Source organism: Mercenaria mercenaria, chromosome 9 (genome assembly GCF_021730395.1).
Source record: "Mercenaria mercenaria strain notata chromosome 9, MADL_Memer_1, whole genome shotgun sequence".
NCBI classification, from domain to species: domain Eukaryota; kingdom Metazoa; phylum Mollusca; class Bivalvia; order Venerida; family Veneridae; genus Mercenaria; species Mercenaria mercenaria.
In genome coordinates, this window is record NC_069369.1 from 54,411,877 (window position 1) to 54,435,251 (window position 23,375).

At 34.4% G+C, this 23,375-nt stretch overlaps 1 protein-coding gene across 4 annotated transcripts in view; it reads right to left on the bottom strand.

The window, feature by feature from the left end:
• LOC123547164 (BTB/POZ domain-containing protein 16-like) overlaps positions 1-12,644 on the bottom strand; it is a 97,543-nt gene extending 84,899 nt beyond the window's left edge. For all 4 annotated transcript variants that reach the window (XM_045334063.2, XM_045334060.2, XM_045334061.2 and 1 more), the window contains exons 1-2: positions 12,298-12,644; positions 1,591-1,657 (exon numbers count right to left, since the gene is read on the bottom strand). In XM_045334063.2, the coding sequence (XP_045189998.2) occupies positions 1,591-1,657; positions 12,298-12,413 (183 nt within the window). In that variant the 5' untranslated portion in view covers positions 12,414-12,644. The remainder of the gene's footprint in view (positions 1-1,590; positions 1,658-12,297) is intronic.
• Positions 12,645-23,375: the final 10,731 nt, after the last annotated feature.

Genomic DNA, 23,375 nt, shown 5'->3' on the forward strand with positions numbered 1-23,375 from the left:
TATTCAATTTTAATATATGAAAATGTCTGTCTGCAAGCCACGGAAATTTCTACGATAATCGATGTTATCAACCTATCCCACACTACACCCAAATTACGTTACTGAACAAAATACATGTAGTAACCTCTACATGATCGTAAAACAACTACATGTATATGGATTCAGATTGTACATCTAAGCTCTATTGATTAATTGTATTTAATCGATTGGAATTGAAAATGTACTGTACTCACTTTTCAGAAAGAATTATGAAAGTAAGTACTTTTGTTTACAATGACATGCAAACGACGTATAAAAACAAAGGGGAGTAACTTTCAGAATCTTAATATAACAAATAAATTCTACACTATCTTCAAATTATTTCTTGGAAACAAATCTATGTTTGAAATAAAAGTATTGCTACTATTTTTCTTGACCTGAATTTAAAGTACACTTACGTTTGTACTGAAGTAGAATATTTAAAAGTTAGAAATAATTCTACATTAACATTAAACAAAGGAAAATATTTACTTTGACTACGAGAGTCCCAAGGGTCTGTGATTATTTTGTTCTTTTTTTCTTGGATAGAGAATGTTTCATAAAGGTAAGTAAACTATGATCGTGTTTTTCTTTCTTTAATAACATAATTCCTTGCAGGAAAATTATCAGTTCGAGAATGTTGGTGTTTGTTTTGTTCCGGATGCGTCAGCAGTTCGTATTACTGAATGCCGTAACAGCGCCACCACTACTGTATAGCGCCATCACTAGAGTTATTACGCCACCACTTTTAAAAATTCTGGAATATTTCTTCTAACCCGAGATTCTATTATTCATGGTGTGTGCGTATATAATAATTTATCATTTCTACACCATTTGCATGCGCAGGTATGTTCTTACAGTGTGTCTATTCATCGGAATGGTGTTCGAATACTGGCCGATATGAAAATGTGCCACTGTCAGATTCGGGAGAAAAGCTCCTGACACCACAATTTGCATATTATTTTAATGAAATCACAGCCAACCTGTAGTAAAAATGTTGTTACACGGAACTACATTCTCCGGTTTTCGAAAAAAGTTCTATCAATAAAAATATAAGATAAAATATAAATTTTACTCACGTGTTTACAAATAGAAACTGGCGATAGCTGCACCACGGAAATAGTGATAGCTCTTTTCCTTATCACCACAATTTGGTGGTGGCGCTAGCGTTTAGTAGCCGTGTACATACCCACTCCCCAACCTAGTTTTGTGGGTGTATAATGATTCAAAACTGTATTTTGTTTAAGATGCCTTCTGCTTTAATTTCATGATTTTTTAAGAGTTTTTGTAAGAACAATCAGAACATCAGACGGGGCTCACAAAATCAACAGTTGGCATGTGACTGACCAATATATTTTATTATATAACGTAAATTTAAAAGCAAGATAATACCTTTTATACAAAACAAAATCATTGGAATTTCTAATTTGGAAATTTCATTCCATCCAGCTTTAAATGTGTTTAAATTTTCAATGCTCAACCAGCTTATGGTCAAAATAAAGCAGAAAATTCAATTCTCTGAAGTCTTAAAATGGTTTAAAATCATTGTATATTATGGCCAATATGTCTTACCCTCCTTGGAATTCTCCCATCAACAACAACACCCATCAATGCAGAATATGGGGCACTTTGTGTAGCTCTGGAAATAGAAAAACAGCAAAATGAAAATATAATTTAAACAAGAACTTTTGACATGGAGAATCATATTAAAATGCTCCATCATTGCCCTTAGAAAACATTTCTTGGAAGAATTATTTCAAGCTTTATGTTCAATCAAAGTGGGGAAAAATGGTCTTCCAGAAAAATCATAATTTAATTTAATGAAATAAAACATTAATGTTTCTTTTTTTATGCCAATTTTTGTCTAACAGTTTTTGGGTGCCTTTCAATGACTGTTAATTTTAAGCACCCCTGATAATATCTACTAAAATATATTGAAATGTTTCCTTTAAGGTAATGGACACAAAATAATCGGCAATTTCCATTATTTTCGTATGCTATTTGGAATTCTCTGTTTTATTCCAAAAGGCAAGTGTGTTGAGCTACATTTCTACGGTACCAAATAATGCAGAAGCGGATTCCCAAATAAATGTCATTATACTGGTCCGATGCCTTAACTGATAAATTTGAAATATTGTCAATTAAAGCCAGATCAGAATTATGATTTAAGCAATTAACCAACATGTGTTGTGGCCTTAGAATTTTTTTGGATGTGATAATCTATTGTGAAAATGACATGTGTTTCAGAGCTGAACGATAACATTTACAATTAATTAAAATGCTATGTATTAAGATTTTCTTTTGTAAATATTATAGCGCCTGCTAGAAAAATTAATCAACCCCAATTTACATTAATTAGTGTCAATTATCTGGGTGTCTTACAGTTGGATTTTTTTACGTCAGAAGGGACGTATTATGTTATGACGCCGGTGTCCGTCTGTCCGTCCGTTAGCAATGTCGTGTCCGCTCTTGATTTCAATGAAACTTGACACAAATTAAAGTTCACCACACCGAGACAACGTGCAGAGTGCATGTTTTGGATGTCTCGCTTCAAGTCAAGGTCACACTTAGGGGTCAAAGGTCACATCAGTTTGTTTCGTGTCCGCTCTGTAAGTCTTGAACTGCTTGAAGGATTTCAAAGAAACTTGGCACAAATGTTCACAACACCGAGACGACTTGCAGAGCGCATGTTTCGGATGACTCGCTTCAAAGTCAAGTATTTGGGAATATTGAAAACTACTCCATTACCGAAAACTACCGAAAACCAGTTTTCACTACCAAAAACTACTTATATTTCTAAAAGTATTACTGTTATGATGTTTAATTTAATACATACTATTAATATATGAGCCGTGCCATGAGAAAACCAACATAGCGGCTTTGTGACCAGCACTGATCCAGAACAGCCTGCGCATCCGCGCAGTCTGGTCAGGATCCATGCTGTTCACTTTCAAAGCCTATTGCAATTAGAGAAACTGTTAGCGAACAGCATGGATCGTTACCAGACTGCGCGGATGTGCAGGCTGGTCTGGATCCATGCTGGTCGCAAACCCACTATGTTTGTTTTCTCATAGCGAGACTCATATAATATTTTATTATAACAGGCGAAATTTTGAATTAATTTGTGCATGTTTAAGTGTTTTATCCGACATTATAGATTACAGTTTAAAAATAGTCTAATAAGGGAAGGTCCGAACCTAGACAAAATTGCAAAAGAATTTCTTTGTACATTTTTGAAAAGAGTATAGTCCCATATTTTCACAGAAGAAAATCTCCATTAAAAGACTTTGCCATTTTCTCGCATTTGATAAGAAAATATTTTGAAAAAATGTGTTTTTCATTCCCTGTTCATATTGTGTAGACGGCGGCCCATACTTGCATTTGTGATGTCATAATTAAAAGTTAAAATGGCGGACAATTTTCGAAAGTGTATCTGGCCGAGATTAAGTTCATAAATACTACGTAATTCGGATTGATAAAGTTTAAATCTAAGGTAAGTAATCAATTTCAATATACATTTGATCAATTTAGCTTGCCATGACCATTCTTTAAACTGTATTAGTATCACTTTGACCATCGTGTTGCATGTAAAATGACCGATATTCATTTCGGATAAAAATCGCATTTTAAACAAAGATTTGAGCCAAAGATGCTCTAATATAACATAATATAGTAATTGGTAGTATAAAATTGTCATATAAAGGAATAAAAACATTTTAAAAGACATGTTAAGTGAAGGTCACGCTCGATTTTTTTTCAAATATGGAACGCCGTTTCCGTCAAAATACAAATTAAAAACTGTTCACTGCTAATATTATTTTTGACAGTTATTATTGTAATGAGAGGATTTTTTTTCAATGGATGCAATGAATAATTGTAATTCTTTGTTTACAGAGAGATCTCCAGATCAGTTTGTAGAGAAAGGAAACAAGAAGGATATGGCTAGTTTCAAGTCAATAAATAGCTTAACATAGGTAATTAGGTACATATTATTCATAATTTACAACAAAATTTTAACTGCTTAAAGTCAAAGATGATCGTTTCTAATTTGGGCACCGTTTCTGCTTTTATATTTGAAAGACAAATAATTCTTGTATGGATACTTATAGTGTTCTGAACTGTTTCTTTTCAGAGCTTTAGGTTGCCTTGGTCTTGGTGGTGGTTTGAGAAAGGTTGAAAGTGCTTGAGCTGTTCTAAATATAATTTGCAATAAGGTAAGCACCCTAATGTCAAAAATATCAAATGCCGATGGTTTTTATTTGTCTTATATTGTATTGATTTTGATTGTATATTATTTCCATATTTCTTTCATTATTGAATGTAGTATTTATATATTTTTTTAAGATGATTTACTCACATTTAATTAATCTACTAGCGATAGGTATATCATTCACGTAGTGATATTTAGTTACGTGATTTGTTTCTTTTCAGAGAAGATTTATGTTGCTTTGGTCTTATGGCGTGGTGGTGTTTAAAACAGTGAAAATGCTGCGGGTATCCAATATATATGTCATAAACTCGGATAAACTCATAGATAAGTCAGGTCAGTTTCAATGTCCTATCATGTATTTTTTTTTTTTTTAATCTGGATTGAACCAATATATATTACATGCTAATGGTTTTCATATACTTTCTATCTCTGTAATAATTATCTAAATGATGTCATTTTCTAACGTATATGAAGGGGTTGTGCTCATTAATGAGGAATTTTTATTTTATAATGTTTTGAAATGTTTCTTTTCAGATACATGTTGGATTAGTATTTATGGCGTTTGAAAGAGTTACATGTAAATGCTGATGTTGTCCAACATATATTCCCTATAGCTATACCCCACTACAGTAAGTGAGTCCGTACACCTACAGTACAAAACATTTGTTCTCAACTGCTATTTTTATAGACTTGTTCTTATTTGTAAACATTTGGTAATGCATTTGGTTAAGCTAAATACATAGAAATCATATAGATACATATAAAGATTTAAGGTTAAAATTTAATGGCTTAAATGAAGTTATTGAAAAAGATATTTCTTCTTACACACGTCTTGACCAGGCATTTTGCATAAGTAGTCATAGCTGGCATTTATTTCTTTTGTATGTTTCAGATGGAAGTTTGTGCTATTTGTGAAAAGTCTTTCACTGACACTGATGATACTGCAGTTTTAAGAGAAAAGGGAAGCCACGGCATCAACCAGATAAGTGCTTTGAAAAAAGATACAGTAAAAACAACTGCCGGACAAAAAGTACACACAGATTGCAGGAAGAAGTACACTGACAAAAGACATGTATTGATTGAATTAGATGCACATACTAATGAAACTAGGTTACTAAGATCTGTTAATGACTTAGATTTTAAGCGTAAATGTCTTTTTTGTGGAAAAGATGCAAAAAACTCATCCAGAAAACGTGGACATGATGTATTTCCAGTGAGAAGCACTGACTTTCAGTCAACAATAAAAGAAATATGTACACAAAGAAATGATAAGTGGGCCGACATTGTTGCATGTAGATTAGTATATGTCATTGATTTGTTTGCTGCAGATGCAGTGTACCACCAGTCATGTAATGTTAATTTCAGAACCGGTAGACAAATTCCAAAAGCGTTTCAAGATATTCCTGCTAAAAGCCCAATAGGAAGACCATGTAGAGAAACAAATGATGGATTTATGGCTGTAGTTGAGTACATAGAAGATAGTGAAGATGTTGTTACTGTTACAGAACTTGTTCAAATGATGGAGAAAGAGTGTGGAGAAAATGCATATTCAGCGAAGCATATGAAAAGGAAATTAGTAGAGTATTTCGGTGAGGCTTTAGTTATTAGCAGTAAAGAAGGACAAGTTGACAAATTTACTCTAAAGCAAACAGCATCTTCAATTTTACATAGTTTTGAAGAAAACAAAAGACAAAGAACTGAAGAGGAAGAAAAAACAAGACTTATCAAAACAGTCTCAAAGTTGATTAAATCGGATATTCTAGACATCCCTGCTGATAATAATGTCTATCCATCACCAGACTCAATTGGTTCAAGTGACAAAAATAGATGTTTCATTCCACAGAGCTTACTTTTACTTCTTAACTTGCTGTTCAGTGAAAAAGACAAAGATGTAAAGATTGCATCTATAGGACAAGCAATTATACAAAGTTGTAGACCCAGGAGTATCCAAGCCCCTTTACAGATTGGTCTAGCAGTGCAATTATACCACCATTTTGGTTCCAGATTTTTGATTGATAATCTGAATAGTATGGGATTTTGTTTGTCATACTGGGAAGTGCAAAAGTTTGAGTCAAATGCAGCTGCTATGTTGAATACCAGTATGCCATCTTTCTTCCCTGGATCATTTGTTCAGTTTTCTGCTGATAATGTGGATCATAATGTAAGAACATTAGATGGAAGCAACATCTTCCATGGGATGGGAATTATTGCATGTAATACCCCAGGTACACAAGTTCATGCGCGTATTCCTTGCAGAGATATAAGTATGGATGAAGTAGTGGAACTTGGAAGAATTGAAATCAAGTATTTTAAAGAACCTGAACACGAATTTAAAGCAGATGTGTTTCACAACCTTGCAGAGCTTGATGTGACAAACACCCACAGTAAAGATAGAGTATTTGACATATTTTCAAATATTGTATATCCAATGCGACCAGCTAGACCAAGTTGGTCAGGATTTATGCACCTGTATGAAAAGAAACAGAAATTTTCTCCAAAGTCAACAATAACATTCCTTCCTATGATAGATATGCCATCTAGTGATTTGTCTTGCATAAACTCTACCTTACACTTCGTTGCCAAAGTAAGTAGGACGTATGATGTTACACCAGTGCTTACATTTGATCAGCCATTATTTCAGAAAGCTACATATATACTTGATACTGTACAACCATCAAGCCCGATTAAAAATGTTGTTCTTCGTCTAGGTGGTTTCCACACTCAAATGAGCTTTCTGGGATGCATAGGACATATGATGAGTGGTTCAGGTTTGAGAGAGATGTTAGAAACTGTATATTCTTCCAATGCAGTAGTACACATGTTGACCGGAAAAGCAGTAGCAAGAGCTGTAAGAGGACATTTCATGGTTGATACAGCACTGCACACTCTTTTTACTATCATCTGCTTTAAACATTCACTACATTTCACCCATCCAAGAAGATGAAATACAAGTATCTCAACATACAGGACTTGGAAATGATTTTATGAAACACAATGCTACTCTCACACTGAAACAGTCGGAAGATGAAATGATATCTGAACAGTCTTCGCTGTCAGATGGAATTCGGAACATTACAAAGATAGGCATAGATCATTCTTCAAAAGAGTCGAGCTTTTCATTTTGTGTTGCTAATTCAGAGCAAGACACTTCTTTGCTATCAGTCAGTGAAAAGCAGCAGTCTGGAAATGAGCAGTTAATGCAGAGGATTGTAGAATTGTATGACAAGATGGAGTCAAAACAAATTCTAAAAGATGCTATATGTGAAGATGATAGTTTGCAATCTGTGTGTGAAATACTGACACTTAAGACAGATCACCTAAAAGGATATCGCACAGCAAGACTCTGGATCCAGTACATGGAGATGATTACAATATTGCGTGATTTCATAAGAGCTGAACGGACAAGCAACTGGTATGACCATTTACGGTCTGTCTTCAGAATGCTTCCATTCTTTGCTGCATCTGGACACAATCTTTACTTAAAGTCGGCATACATATATCTACAAAAAATGTTGCAGTTGAAGGCAAGTCATCCTGAAGTACATGAAGCGTTCGTCTTCGGCTACCATTCTGTGCGGAGAACAGACAAACTTTGGGCTGGATTATCAACAGATCTAATTATAGAACAGGTATTAATGAGATCTCTTAAAACTGCAGGAGGACTGACAAGAGGTAGAGGCATAAGTGAGAATCAAAGAGCACTCTGGTTGATGTCTATGCCAGCCAAAGCAGAAGTGAATAATGCCATGTTAGATCTGTTGGGCATGAACAATCCAAATGAAGGGCACAAAGAGATTCGTAAATCTAGAATTGAGAAGGACGCAAAAGATACCAGTATCATAATGTCATTTTTAGAGGAGAGAGACCCCTTTAATAGCTCTGATATATCTTTGCGTAACATTGAAACTGGATTAACAGCAGGGAGTAAAGTAACTGCTGATCAGGCCAATGATATTGGTAACAGTACAATTCAGACAATGATGGGAAAACCCCTGAATGACTTTTCATTCCAGAGATCTTGGCAAGCTGTCACATTGTCTGAAAAAACATCAACTACACTGTCAGGAGAAAACATCAACATAGATACCCAGCTACTTTTTCAAACATTAATCACCGCTGCAGGAAGATTAGTGGATGACACACAAGACCTTTTTAAATATGAGTTATGCAGTGTTCCAAGTTCACTTTTTGACAATACTGGCATGCCAAGGCAACCTACGAAATCCCTTCTTGCCAAAAGTATGTGGAAATTCGGGGACTGCAGTGCAACAAACATTCTGAATTCAGACGACTGTGCTTATGTCATTGATGGAGGTTCTCTTTTACAAAGGATTCCATGGCAGAAAGGCATGTCATTTGGATCTATATGTGAGGAATACACCAATTATCTTAAACAGAGATACAGGAAACCTGTTGTTGTTTTTGATGGTTACAGCAACAGTCCATCTACTACAGATTTAACACATTTAAGGAGACAGAAAGGTGCAGTTGGAACTAAAGTTCTTTTTGCAAGAGCAACGCCATGCAAAACAAACAAAGAAGTCTTTCTGCGGAATACTGACAATAAGAAAAACTTCACTGCGCTTCTCAGTGAAACATTTGCCAATCATGGAATACCTGTAAAACAAGCCACAAACGATGCTGATTGCCTCATTGTCAAAACTGCAGTCCAGTCAGCTGAAACAGACACTACAGTTGTTGTTGGAGAAGATACAGATTTGCTTGTGTTACTGTGTTACCATGTTGATGGAATGAAACATGGTGTGTATTTTCGATCAGATTCAAGACCGAAACGAGGGAAAGGCAAAAGGGTATGGGATATACAGAAGACAAAACAAATACTGGGACAAGATGTCTGTAGTCTACTTCCCTTTATTCATGCACTGACAGGATGCGACACAACTTCAAAAGTACATGGCATCGGCAAAACCTCAGCTCTTAAAGTTTTGTGCACAAAGCAGAATTTCAGGGATAATGCATTAATGTTCATCAATGCAGAAACAAAAGACGATGTAAAAAAGTTAGGTGAACATGCGATAATCTGTTTGTTTGAAGGGGGAACTTCTGAAAGTTTGGATCACCTTCGTTTTCAGAAATTTGCTAGGAAAGTTTCATTTAGCGCATAGTCTACCTACCACCAGTTCTGCTGCGGCGTTTCATAGTATGAGAGTTTACTGGCAAACCCACACATGGATGGGAAATGAAAATCTTGATCCTTTGGAATGGGGTTGGCAGGTGTCTGACAACATTTTAAACCCAATCAAAATGACTTTGCCGCCAGCACCAGAATATTTGCTTAAAGTCATCCGATGCAGCTGTAAAACAGGATGTGACAGCAAACGTTGTACTTGCAGGAAACACGGTTTAGAATGTTCTGTGGGATGTGGAATTTGCCGTGGAGTCAGTTGTTCAAATTCTCCTACATTAACGGAACTTACTGCAGAAGATGAAGACAGTTATGATGAAATGTAAATAATTATGGTGTTTGAATGCTATACTTTATTTTGTTGCAGTACTGAACTTTGGTTTTAGTGTTACAGTACTGTAATTCAATGGTTATCATGTTACAGTACTATACATTTAGTATGGTTTTAAAGTGTTGCAAACCTAAACTTTCATTATGATGTTACAGTAATGAACTTTGATTATGATGTTGCAGTACTTTACTTTGATTGTCACGTTGCAGTACTTTACTTTGATTGTCACGTTGCAGTACTTTACTTTGATTGTCACGTTGCAGTACTATACTTTGACCATGGTTTTCCAGAACTAAAACTTTATGTTGTTGCAGTACTGTGCATTGATTATTATCTTGCAGTACACTGTACATTGTACTATAGTTTGATAATGGTGTTGCAGTAATATACTTTGTATACTTTAAGTGTTGCAGTACATAGTACTATACTTTGATTATGATGTTGCGGTACTATACTCTGATAATGATGTTGCTCTTCTATACATTAATTATGCTGTTGAAGTACTATACATTAATCATGGTGTTGCAGTACACTGTACACAGTATTATACTTTAATTAGGGTATTGCAGTACTAAAATTTTATTATCTTGTTGCAGTACTTTACTTTATTATGATGTTAAAGTTATATACTTTGATTATGGTACTGTAGTATTTAAGTTTTATTATGGTGTTGCAGTACTTTACTTTGATTTTGCTATAGCAACTGAACTCAAATTTTCTTGTCATCAATTTTGTCTCATTGAATAAGAATTTCAGAAAATCTGTAACATACTGATAGTAATGTTGTTATGTAATATTAAATAGCGGCTTATCTTTTGTATGAATATGTGTATCATTTAATCATTTTATAGATATTATATCCTTAATGGCATTTTGTAGATTAACATTAAGCACATGCAAAGAAAACAGTGTAGTTTAAGAAACAATGTTATTTCCTATAGTCCTGCACCACTCTCTATGTAATTAAGGTAGAACTGAATAAACATTATATTGTCTTATAGTAATGAATTAGTTGTATTAGAAATGAATAAAAATAGGTATGTTTAAACATATTTACCTATATAAAGAAAGAAATCCATGTTTTGTGAAAATTTTCAAATTAACATTTTTTCACAAAAAGTGGGTGGGGTAAATTTACCCCATTCTTCTCACATTATTTACCTCAAAACTTGAAATAAATGGTTTATTGAAGATGTATTGCCTGTTAAGTCTTATTATTTATAAGTTATCTTCGATGTTTACATGTATTAGTGTATCTACCGTTATACTACCGATAAAATTCCATTCCCAAATATAACAGTGAAGATTTGATCAAAATTACAGTGTCCTTATTGAAATAGCAATTTTATGTACTTCCCCAACTTTCTGGACAGGGGATTTTTTCCTGGTTATAGTTTAGACATTGTAAAACTTGAAAATACACAAAACAAAACTTTTGCAATTTTGTCTAGGTTAGGTGATTTTTTTGGCTAGACTGATTAGACTAAAATGAAAGAATCTTTTTTTATATATATAGGAGGGGTCATTTTTATATTTAGCCATTTTGGAGCATTATAGATAGAATTTCAGGCTCTTTTTTTATATATATAGGAGGGGTCATTTTTATATTTAGCCATTTTGGAGCATTATAGATAGAATTTCAGGCTCCTGTGCTTTCATATACGCATTGCATACTGTACAATTTATCAGTTACACTTATTTTTTTAGAGTTTCCGTAATATGAATATAAAATTATTAAGTTGATTTCTGAGAAGATTTATTTGTTGTCTTAATAGGAAGTTTGCACTTTTTAGTGGAAAGAAAATGTCAACGAGTCATTAAAACGGTAAGTTATAATTGTAGAGTGTTTAAAGAAAGAAGTTCAAAGGGTAATTATAAATGTTTTTCATATCTGATTGAAAATTAATTTTTTTGATAAATTAACTAATTATTTTGTCATCGCTAATGAGTGTTAATTTCAAATTTAGAGTCTTTTTAGGTTTGCACGTGCATCTTTAATCCATCTGTATGGTGCTAAATACATTCCCGTTCAAGGTCTTTTAGGTGATAATAATGTGTCTTTAATCTGAGCTTTCAAACGACACATTAAAGGTAATTATTAAAAACAATATACCTTGAAAATTTTTTATTGAATCTGCTTCTCTTTAATGTACATAACATCAGAAGAAACAACATAAAAAAAGTTTTGTCACTCATTTTAATTCTTCATAGTTGTCTTCTTTGTTTTTAACGTATATTTAAGCTTCCGAAAAAGTAGCCTCAGTACCATTGTCTTTGGTATCATGATACAGATTATAAGTGCAGATAGAACATTTTGAAGTCCTGTGAACTTGATATTGAATGACCTGACATAAAACTAATTAATAATAATCTGCTGACAAGATACTTCAAATCTACACAAGTTTGGAGGCTCAATGATTAGGGGCAGTTTTAAAGAAATAATATAACAATACACAAAACTTTTCGTTATGTTTTGTAAGGACAATGAATAACTGAACACAACATTTATTAGACTGTCATATGAGGCAAATTTCTGTTTTGAATCTTACAGCTTTATTTTATTCTACACACTTAACACTAAATCTTACAAACCTTGGATATGACAATGTAGCTTTTGGTGCTCCTACTGGAATTGCTGGAAAATATGATGACTGAACGCGCGGTTGTACATACATCATGCTACTGCTAGACTGAGATACTTCCGTCATTTTCGTTCGCTGTAATTTTGCCGTGTCCAGATAAAACTATCAAACTGATATCCAGCAAATCCAAAATTTAACTTCAATGATATTATTAATGGAAACACGAAACGATTCGTTTATGTTAGCGCATTTTTATTATTTGTGTAAATCCACAACGTCAAAAGATTTTTTTACAAATAACCATTCACGGCCATTTTAATTGGTTGCTACGTACGCTGTAACTGAATCCGCGGGAAATGACTGGTTCTCATATTGCGAGATGAGCTTAAATAAAAAAGCTGGGTGCCAGTCATTGTTCTGTTTGATTCATGACTTGATAAATCGATGACTCAATGAGACTCGGGCAGTGGTATGATTTAATTAGATTTTGTTACTGTGTTATATGTCCTGCTGACGTCAGATAAAAGTTAACTAAATTTAACTTATACATTCTCGCATACCAGAGGTCTACCATGGTTCCCCGGTTCGTCTAGGGTACCATGTCGTACATCTGATGAATGAGAATTAATTGCCATATTTAAAAGCAGCGCGGCGGTTTTAAGTATCTGCAATCTGTATGCTGTTTTCTCATATTCTCTACCTAAGGGACCTAAGGGGTTGTTTTATTCCCAATAACAGATTAACTATTTCATAAACAGTATTTTGGTCTAATTTTGTAGAAATTTCAATTGTCTTTCAGATTGATCAGGTCGGATATCCGGGCACTTCAGCGTATCGCGTTGCGTAGCAACAAGCGGAGGTGACAGCAAACGCTAAATTGTAATTGAAAAGCGTTTAATGTTTCCTTAGAGCTGGTTATTTTTCTTTATTTAAAGTAAAATTTTGGGCAATATTAAGAAGTCAGTGAATTTATAATGTAGCATGATGTTCGAGAAATCACTCCCGAGAAAGAAATCTTTCTTTTTTAGGTTTCAGACGTGATATTCATCATTAATCCGTGTAAGCTACAAGGTCTCATATTTGAGACGGACTGAATGAAAATTATAATTTAAAAAATCGGAGGTCTTTACAAATAAATAAAACAGAAAATCTAGCTCATCGAGATCTAATTAGGTTTCTCCATTCGTTTCACTTTTCTCGTTCTATTTTGTAGCCTACCATTAAAACAGTTCTGAAAGCCAGATAGCTTATAGGAGAGATCGCCGTGACGTCACGCGTTAACATCTGTTTATCTGGTGGTTGGCAAAACAAATGATTTTAACACCGTTTGCGTATTGAATCAGAATTTTTAATATTTAATAACTTTTTTGCTCATTTATGGATTTTCAAAATTCAAAAAGATTTGAAATACTAACAATCTTCATATTTTTGTATCCAAATATCTTTTTTCAATGAATAACCGTTTTAAATGGCATATAATTTTAAAAGCGGCGTAGTGATTTTCACAACCTTTAGAAAAACAGTGTAAGTTAAGCGTTCATAATTAATCCATTTTATTTCGAAATAACAATTAAAAGTAATCAATAAATTGCTTGTTTTATAACCTTTCCATTGATCAAAAAATTATTTATGTAATTTGTGTTTTAAGAAAGTTTAGACCGTTAGAAAAACATCACTGTTTACAAAAAACATGGACGGTCGGCTTCTGCCCACCCGATCACTGTCTTATCAGTTCTAAAAATAGAATTTGTATACAAAAACGATCTCTCCAATACTGTGGTGTCAAAAGTGATTCAGTAACGCCAAATTTAATTAAATCAACACCTCTTACCTAAATTCTGATTGGTATGAGATTTAATAAAAGGTGTCATAATTTAAAGCATACTAGTACATAATGCGTAAATACTGGATAAGGGATTTTTTTTCTCCCTCGAAGCGTATCAGGATCAAAATAGAAGATCTTTAACTGCATTTATAACACAAAGGTTTTTTATATATAAACAATTGTTTTAAATGTAATATGACATCTAGAGCTACTCTGTTACACGTGGAGATAAAATGATAATTATAACACAATGTAATAACTGCATGCTCATTGCTAGTTTCTTTTCTACGAAAAGCCAGGACGTATCAATAAACTGATGACTTCCTTAAATACGAAAATACTGAAAAATGCTGATCTCTGTTTTGTATTAAATTGTCAATTATTTAAAACTGTGAACGATAATTTGCACGCTTTGTCTAGAATAATTTTAGCCATACCTTGTAGTTTTCAAAATCCATATTTTTTTGTTAATTGTTAGACTGTCACAATTGACTGCTTCCACATATAATAAAATTAAAGCATTCATTCAAGTCATAAGTTATAGATCACTATGGAAACCAATCAGTATGTGGTATATTAATGATAATCAGTTTTGACCAGTTCTTAATGAGTATCACTAATTAATAGATTGATTTCCTGTTTGTTTCATCCCTCTCATGTACCCCTTCGGGGCCTTATGGTAATTTCCTGTTTTATCCGTTTGATGTATGCCTTCAGGGTCTTATGATATTTGGAAGATGTACATTATTGTTATTTGAGTGTTAACTGACTAAGGGATTAATAGAGCTCCTACATAGAAAAAAAAACCTTAATCAATACACATATAGTTCATTTGAAATTTTAAAATCAATTCACCAAACTAATGTTTGGCTGGAAGGACATTTCTTCAAAAAAAAAAAGAATATATAAATAAAATAAATAAATATAAAATAAAAAATGACTGCAATAAGATTACATATATAATAAGTTTTTAACTTTATTTAAATGACTTTCATACTTAATTATAGCATTTTACATAAACTAAATGAAATATATCGCACAAAGTATATTTCAGGAAATGGCAACAATATAAAATATTTTATTTCAGAGCATTAAAACATTTAGAAAATCAGCTTATTTTAAAAAGACATAAAAAAATCAGAAAATTAATTTACTTATTTATTTTATCTGTTCTTTCTTGAGAAAACAAACAAACAAAAACTCTTTTTCAAGACACTTGAAAGATTCTCTGAAAGTTGAAATAAACAACTGCTGCGATTTTAAGCAAAGAAGTTGAATAAAAAAAATGTTATGTTCTCAGATATTTAGTTTATTTTAATATGTAATATAATGCAAACAGAGAAAATGTTGAATAAGCTTGGGAATTTGTGTTAATCATAACTGATCCGTAGCGCCAAAGAGCTGACAATACATAATCTGTCACTTTTTCCAGACCGTTTTAAAATGCCACAAAATCAATTATCACAAAAAAATACCTACTTTTTTTTTTTTGAAAAATATATAGTTTGTACCACTGGGTAAGCATATAATAAAAAAGATGACTCTTGATTTGTTTTATTTGAAAATAAAAACATTACAACCCACACCGCTAGTTAATTCGCTACGAATTGCGAGGTCCTGCTTTCACCTCCAAGGTAATTTGCATAATCGACTGCTCCGGATGTGACGTCATGCCGACCTGAGCCATGAAAAGTTACATGAATTACCACCTCACCCTCCACCGGCTGATTAATTGTTTTATTTAATACAGTATTTGATACCACCCGCAATCTCAGAAATTGACTAAGAGTTTCTCGTTTTCCCATGGATTTTACTCTTCAGCACAAACAACTTGCAGAATTTAAAACATCTGAATTATCATGATGCAATAATTAAGAGATATATTCTGTAGTAAATTCATGAAGAAATATGACAGTTAATAGTATAATGGATATTTTATAGCAATTTTGCCTACCTAACTAGAAAAATAAGTTTTGTTGTTGTTGTTGTTTTTTCAATTCAGTAGAATGCCAGTATTTTCACCCATTCAAATCACTTGAAATTTCAAGTGTGTCAGTTTTGCCCCATAACTGTCTAGAAAATAACAAACATTTTATCATTTGACAACTTAAGGGCAAAAGCGTGGATATGAGAAACCTTCAAAATATGAGAAAAGGGGATATCTGTTAAGTACGTAGAAGGACTACTTCTGGTATATATTCATCAGCAATGTGTCTGTACATTCGTGGCTGACATATTTGCAGCTCCTTAAATGACAGGTAGGCGCCAGCCTACTATTTACAAATAACAGCTTCTTTTAGAAACTGTATTATTGTATATGTATTTTATATTTTACATGTTTTCCACTAGCTGTGCTCCTTGTTCTTATTTTCGTCCTGGCTGTCTTTAATTATACTAGTATTTTACTTTGTCTATACTTTTTGTATATGCTTACAGAATACACTGTTAATTTTCATGCATTTATATTACTAGTTCAATTTAGGTGAAATCGACAATTTTATCAGAGACTGCGATGCTTGTCTTTCAATATTCGGCAAAAGCTGGTCCAACGCCACATCACATCCCCATCTCATCTTCACGAGTTATTGCTCCAAAAAGCGTGTTATCCAAACTAAAGAATCATCTCTTTTGTTGAAGGGGGATTTTGTTTTACATGTTTTGCACCACATGGTCTTTTACTAGCTTCATAAGGGAAGCTTGCTTGAACTTCACTTGTCGGCCATACTGGTGCACATTATTTAGAGAAAGATTAGTTTGTTTCGTGTTTCTGTTATATGTTAGAAAATCAGATGGTTCATTCTTGTGAAAAACGTTATCTTAAGTTGAACTATTGCCATGGAATGACCACAGGGGTCATCAGTCAAGTTATGATGTTGTGCTTGTAAATTAATGTTCTAAGACCTAAGGACTTGATGTGATTGTGAATGTTGAGCAGGCTGCTAAACATCAGTGTTGCTGTAACTTGCCTAGTTTCATATAATTCCCTGCAGTAAAAGGCTGGGAAATTTAGTGCTTGGTTTGAGTATCATAGTAAGCAAAATTTGAACAACATATTTGCCTTGTCAAAAGTTGTTTTACCTATTGTAGCACTTTAACAACGTCTTTCAAAATGCTTGTCATTTCGAACAGAGAATTAACTGCGTTGTCAATGCTGCTTTGAACACGTCGGGCTACATCATATAATCTGCCACTTGCCACCGAATCAACATCTGGAGCATTTTGTTTGTTTTGTGTTTAACGCCATTTTTCAACAGTATTTCAGTCATGTAACGGTGGGCAGTTAACCTAACCAGTGTTCCTGGATTCTATACCAGTACAAACCTGTTCTCCGCAAGTAACTGCCAACTTCCCCAAATGAATCAGAGGTGGAGGACTAATGATTTCAGATACAATGTCGTTTATCAAATAGTCACGGAGAACATACGCCCCGCCCGAGGATCGAATTAACTCACGACCCCGCGATCCGTAGACCAACGCTCTACCTACTGAGCTAAGCGGGCGGGCTTACATCTGGAGCATATCTGGAGCATCATCCGCAGTATATTCTGTATTGCGGTATAACAAATACCACCCTTCTGTTGGCGTAGATCCCACCGCGGCCGACACAAAATTAACGTTTCGCTCTAGCCCTTGGAGCATTCGGGACTATGTGTATATTATGTATATAGCCTATATACTTATACAGTGGGCAGTCGCTGCCTAGCTACCTCACTACAGTACCAGACTGGACTGGACCGATGCATCGGATATTGAGTATGCCTGTTATAAATAGGTAGACGTAACTGTGACTCATCGACTGCTCAATGAGACTTGACCACAGAAGACTGCTTTATGTGATTGCACCTCTGTAGACTGTTCAGCGTAAATAGACCTCCCTCTGTAGACTGCTCAACCTGACTAGATATCTGTACACTGCTCAATGTCATTTTAACTTGACTTCTGTAGACTGTGTGGCGTGATTGGTTCTCTGTGGACTGCTCCATGTGACTGGACCTATGAAGACTGCTCAAAGTGACTGGATCACCGTAGACTGGACCTCTGAAGACTGCTTCACGTGACTGGACCTCTGTACACTGCCCGTCGTTACTGGATATCTGTAGACTGTTCCACGAGACTGACCTCTGTAAACTGCTCAACGTAACTTTATCACCGTAAACTGCACGATGTGACTAGTATCAAGTTCGTATTTTGACTAGTCAATCTTTACAGATGTTCACTCCAATATTTATTTAAGCTTTTCAAAAAATAACTAAGACTTAAACTAAATCTATTTAAAGTACCACAAATTACTACTAAAAGTTTCTAGCAGTTATCTCAAAAACCCTGATTTGCTTCTCATAAATCTATCATAAAACGTTGAATAAAATCTAAACACATTTTTGATGTGAAAGTACGACTATTCAATGCCTTAGTTGCCTAACGACTACATAAACAAACATGATGGATGAGATTCTAGGTAAAGTTAAACAACGTTCTCTCATGGAGGATAGATCAAAATACATTGTACTTGCATTTGTAATGCATAATGATTGGTTATTGCCTTATGTGTATAACCTAAGACAACAGGCAACGTTATTTGTTGTCGCCAGTAAAAGCTGCAGAAACGAAAGTAATCAGCCCAAGAAAAAGAACGAAGAACGAGTGAAAGGAAAAATTCATTCAATATCTTTATATTTCACTGATATTGTCTCCACTCTGTTACACTGGTTGCTGCAGCCCTAGCTAGTTTTTTTCAGGATCTCGACTGACTCTTAGTTTTATGCCATCCTCCTAACTTCTTACACCACGGGACTCTCTTTCACAACTTCCTACTAAAGGCATCCAGAATGTATAATACCAGTATGACTACTTTCAAATGCACAGAACATATTACATTCTTCTTCTGTATAGGATTGCTGTACCATCATAATAATTCTGCTAGACGGTATTTCACTGTGTAATTGTTTTAATGTACATTAGGTAACAAACCTTTCTCTCTTAAGAATGCCATCAGAATCAACTTTTATAAAAAAAAAACTTACTAAAGATTTTGCTATATTTAACAAAATTATCCAATGGACAATATAGGAAAATATGCGGCTGTAGTTTTTATGCGACCTCGATAAATTGATCATTACATGTCAAAGATTTCGGTAACTGATATGTCAAAATGATTTTCTTAGGCCTAAACCATCGTCGGATACCCATGGGTGCCTTATAACGAAATGTACAACACCTGTCACGCCCCCTAGCATCGGCTTAAGTTGAATTCTATTGAAGAAGAAGCGAATGCTCTCAATAATCTCATGCACAGGGAGACTTTTTCAGCCAACACTAGGCACTCAGGCAGTTGTATAGATAGTTAACTAAATCTGTGGAAAGATCCTTTGGAAACATAGAACGCAACCATGTAACATAATAGGAGGATCGGTTTGATTGATCCAATATCGGATCACCAAAATTTACTTTGTCACCACCGACATCAACATTGTCACTTTCTAAGAAGCCTCGCATCCCAGGTGTAATTCTGACAAGTAAAACATTGTTTAAATAGTTCATTCATATCTGAACCCGAAGTATTTCGCTTTAGCCAACCATAGTGAAACCGTGTGATTCGTCGTCTGTCAAGGAGGAAGAAGTAGGCGTATAAAAAGCCTAGCCTCTACCTACATAAAGCCACTTAGCCATAAGAAATATATTCTTGCTATGTGACGGAAATGTTATATCCATTGCAAGCAGGCTTGCGCTCATCTTTCAGACCTCACGTTATCAGGGCAAGTCCCAGATGGCTAGAAAGATGCGAACGTCATTCCACACTACACAAAGGGTAATAAAATCAAGGCTATAAATGCCGCCCGGTCTTTCTTACTTCCATTTGTAGCAAGGTCATGCAGCATATTGTCCACAGTCACGTCATGCGCTATCTAGTTGGTTTACATCAACGACCTGTCCCTAAATTTCACGTCTACAGCTCGCCTGTTTGCTAACAGTTGCTTGCTGTATGAAGTGATTAACAACGTATAGGATGCAGAACTTCCACAGATGAACCAAGTCAACCTCTGTGAATGGGAAAGGGACTGGCAGATGGCGTTCAAGCAAGTTAAGCACATTCGAATCACCAACAATAAGCATCCAATTACTAGTACCTATTACAAGCAAAAACACACAGTGCTTGATGTTTTTTATGTAACCCTAGACTCCAGCCTGACATTCAACAGTCCCATAAATAGCATGACCTGGAAGACAAATATCACTACAGCATTTTGGCAAAGAAAACGTCTTCCTGCCCAAGAGACGTGAAGATAAAATTGTATAAACCACCGGATTACCACCAGTTAGAGTATGCAAACACTGTGCGAGGACCAACAAAAGCAAGGAAGAAACTGTCCAGAGACGCGCCGCTAGATTCTACTACTAATAAAATTTTGGACGAGTTTGATATTGAGTTATCTTGGGTCAAAAACTAGGTCACCAAGTCAAATCAAAAGAAAAGTTTGTTAACATTCTAGAGGTCACAATTTTAGCCCAATCTTAATAAAATAAAACTTGGTCAGAATGTTACTCTCCATAAAATCTTGGATGAGTTTGATATTGGGTGGTCTGGAGTCAAAAACTAGGTCGCCAGGTCAAATCAAAGGAAAAACTTGTTAACACTCTAGAGGGCACAATTTTTACCTAAACTTAATGAAACTTAGTCAGAATGTTACCCTCAATAAAATCTTAGAAGATTTGATATTGGATTATCTGGGGTCAAAAACTAGGTCACCAGGTCAAATCAAAGGAAAAACTTGTTAACACTCTAGAGGTCACAATTTTAGCCCAATCTTAATGAAACTTGGCCAGAATGTTATCCTCAATAAAATCTTGGATGAGTTAGATATTGGGTTATCTGGAGTCAAAAACTAGGTCACCAGGTCAAATCAAAGGAAAAGCTTGTTAACATTCTAGAGGGCACAATTTTTACCTAATCTTAATGAAACTTAGTCAGAATGTTACCCTCAATAAAATCTTGGATGATTTTGATATTGGGTCATCTGAAGTTAAAAACAAGGTCACCAGGTCAAATCAAAGGAAAAGCTTGTTAACACTCTAGAGGTCACAATTTTGGCCCAATCTTAATGAAACTTGGTCAGAATGTTACCCTCAATAAAATCTTCGAAGAGTTCGATATTGGGTCATCTGGGTTCATAAACTAGGTCACCAGGTCAAATCAAAGGAAAAGCTTGTTAACACTGTAGATGCAGCATTTATGACTGTATCTTCATGAAACTTGGTAAGAATGTTAATCTTGATGATCTCAAGGTCCAGTTTGAATCTGGGTCATTAAGGTCAAAAACTAGGTCACCAGGTCGAATCAAAGGAAAAGCTGGTAAACACTGTAGAGGCCACGTTTATGATCTTATATTAATGAAACATGGTCAGATTGTTAATCTTGATGATCTATAGTTCACGTTAAAATCTGGGTTAGATGGGGTCAAAAACTAGGTCACTAGGTCAAACCAAAGGAAAAGCTTTTTAACACTCTAGAGGCCACATTTATGACTGTAACTTCATGAAACTTAGTCAGAATGTTAATCTTGATGATCGTTAGGTCAAATTTGAATCTGGGTCATGTGGGGTCAAAAACTAGGTCACCAGGTCGAATCAAAGGAAAAACTTGTTAACACTTTAGAGGCCACATTTCTGACAATATCTTAATGAAACTTGGTCAGAATGTTAATCTTGATGATCTTTAGGTCAATATGTCAGGTGAGCGATACAGGGCCTTCATGGTCCTCATGTTTACTTAAATTAAACTTGTAAACAGCATACATTTTACTCATCTTTATTTCGTATGTCTGTGATCGTATTATGTCTAAATAAATATATAACATAGTAAGTCCAACAGGCAATCCAATCAGTGTGTTTGAACTTGATAGTTTAATTCTCAAAAATGTTAAAACGGCTAATACGCTGGTTCTAGTATCACCTAAAATGTATCGAATGCGAATGTTTCATTATTATTATTTATTATTTTCCCGTATAGTCTTGTAAATGAAATACATACGTAAAAGCTTAAAGCAAAACCGTTAATAAAAACTAAAAATTCTTTCCGAATTTGTAAATATAAGATATATTTAAAAATGCAAATAGATTAAAAAGTCTAATAAATATTCCATAACCCTTCAATATAAAGTATAATATCATTGATGAATAAAATCATGAAGTTATGTACTCACTTGTTTGCATTAAGTTTCTTTACATGATGTATTAAGAGGTTAATATTCGGCTTGGTTGTGTCTTCTTGCCATAATGGCACACATAGTATCATAATTGTCCGAGGGCTTTAGCCCGAGGGCCATTATAAAACTAGGTGTGCCATTATGGCTAGAAGATGCAAGCAGCCGCTTATTGACTTAAAGCCCTCGGGCTATTATGAAACTAGGTGTGCCATTATAATTATGGCTAGAAGTTAAAAGCAGCCGTTTATTGACCTTTTTATTATATACCTTCTCTTCATATTTATTTTTGTATTTTCATTTCACGTATTTTCCAAAAACTTAAAAGCATAATTTGTATTGTTTGTTTTTTTCATCAACAATGCCATAAATATTTGACAATCGATCTGAAAATCATTCAGCACCCTTTCGCACGCCATAATGACGTTGCTACATGACGTCAACGTCAGAACGTGCTGACGTTCCTGTTACCCGGGGCCGTTATGATTATGGCGCCATTATGGATTCGTTAACAGAGGCCGTAATGGCCGTTTTTAACGATTTTTTTTTGTTACTATTTATAGTAACGTATATAAAAAAAACTTACATAAACTTATATATAACCTTTCAATAAAAACAGCCATACGTATACGTACCCTTCAGCTCTATTACGAAGTAATGAAATGATCAAATTTTCGATCCAACATATATCCAATATCGTCAGTTTTTCTAACAATTTATATTGTAAATGTCATTCCAGCTTAGAAGATCGAAAACTTGAATCTGGTCGTATACAAAAGATGTCATTATGACGGCTTTAAAATGTCTTTTAAAAGACGTCTTTATCTGTTAGAAATCACGAACGCATCTTTTTCTGGTCACAGCCACAGCGACTGTTAAACAACAGAATGTGTATGAGGTACGTCTTCAATTAAGTTGACTTCTGTTTGCTGGGTATTTTTCCTGATCTGTGCAGTTATGGAATGAAAGAAAAGGAAAATGAAGAATAAGAAGAGGAAGAATTAAAATTTTCTGTTTTTTAAATGATCAACAAGACTGTTCAACAATAAGAACAAATCGGTCAAA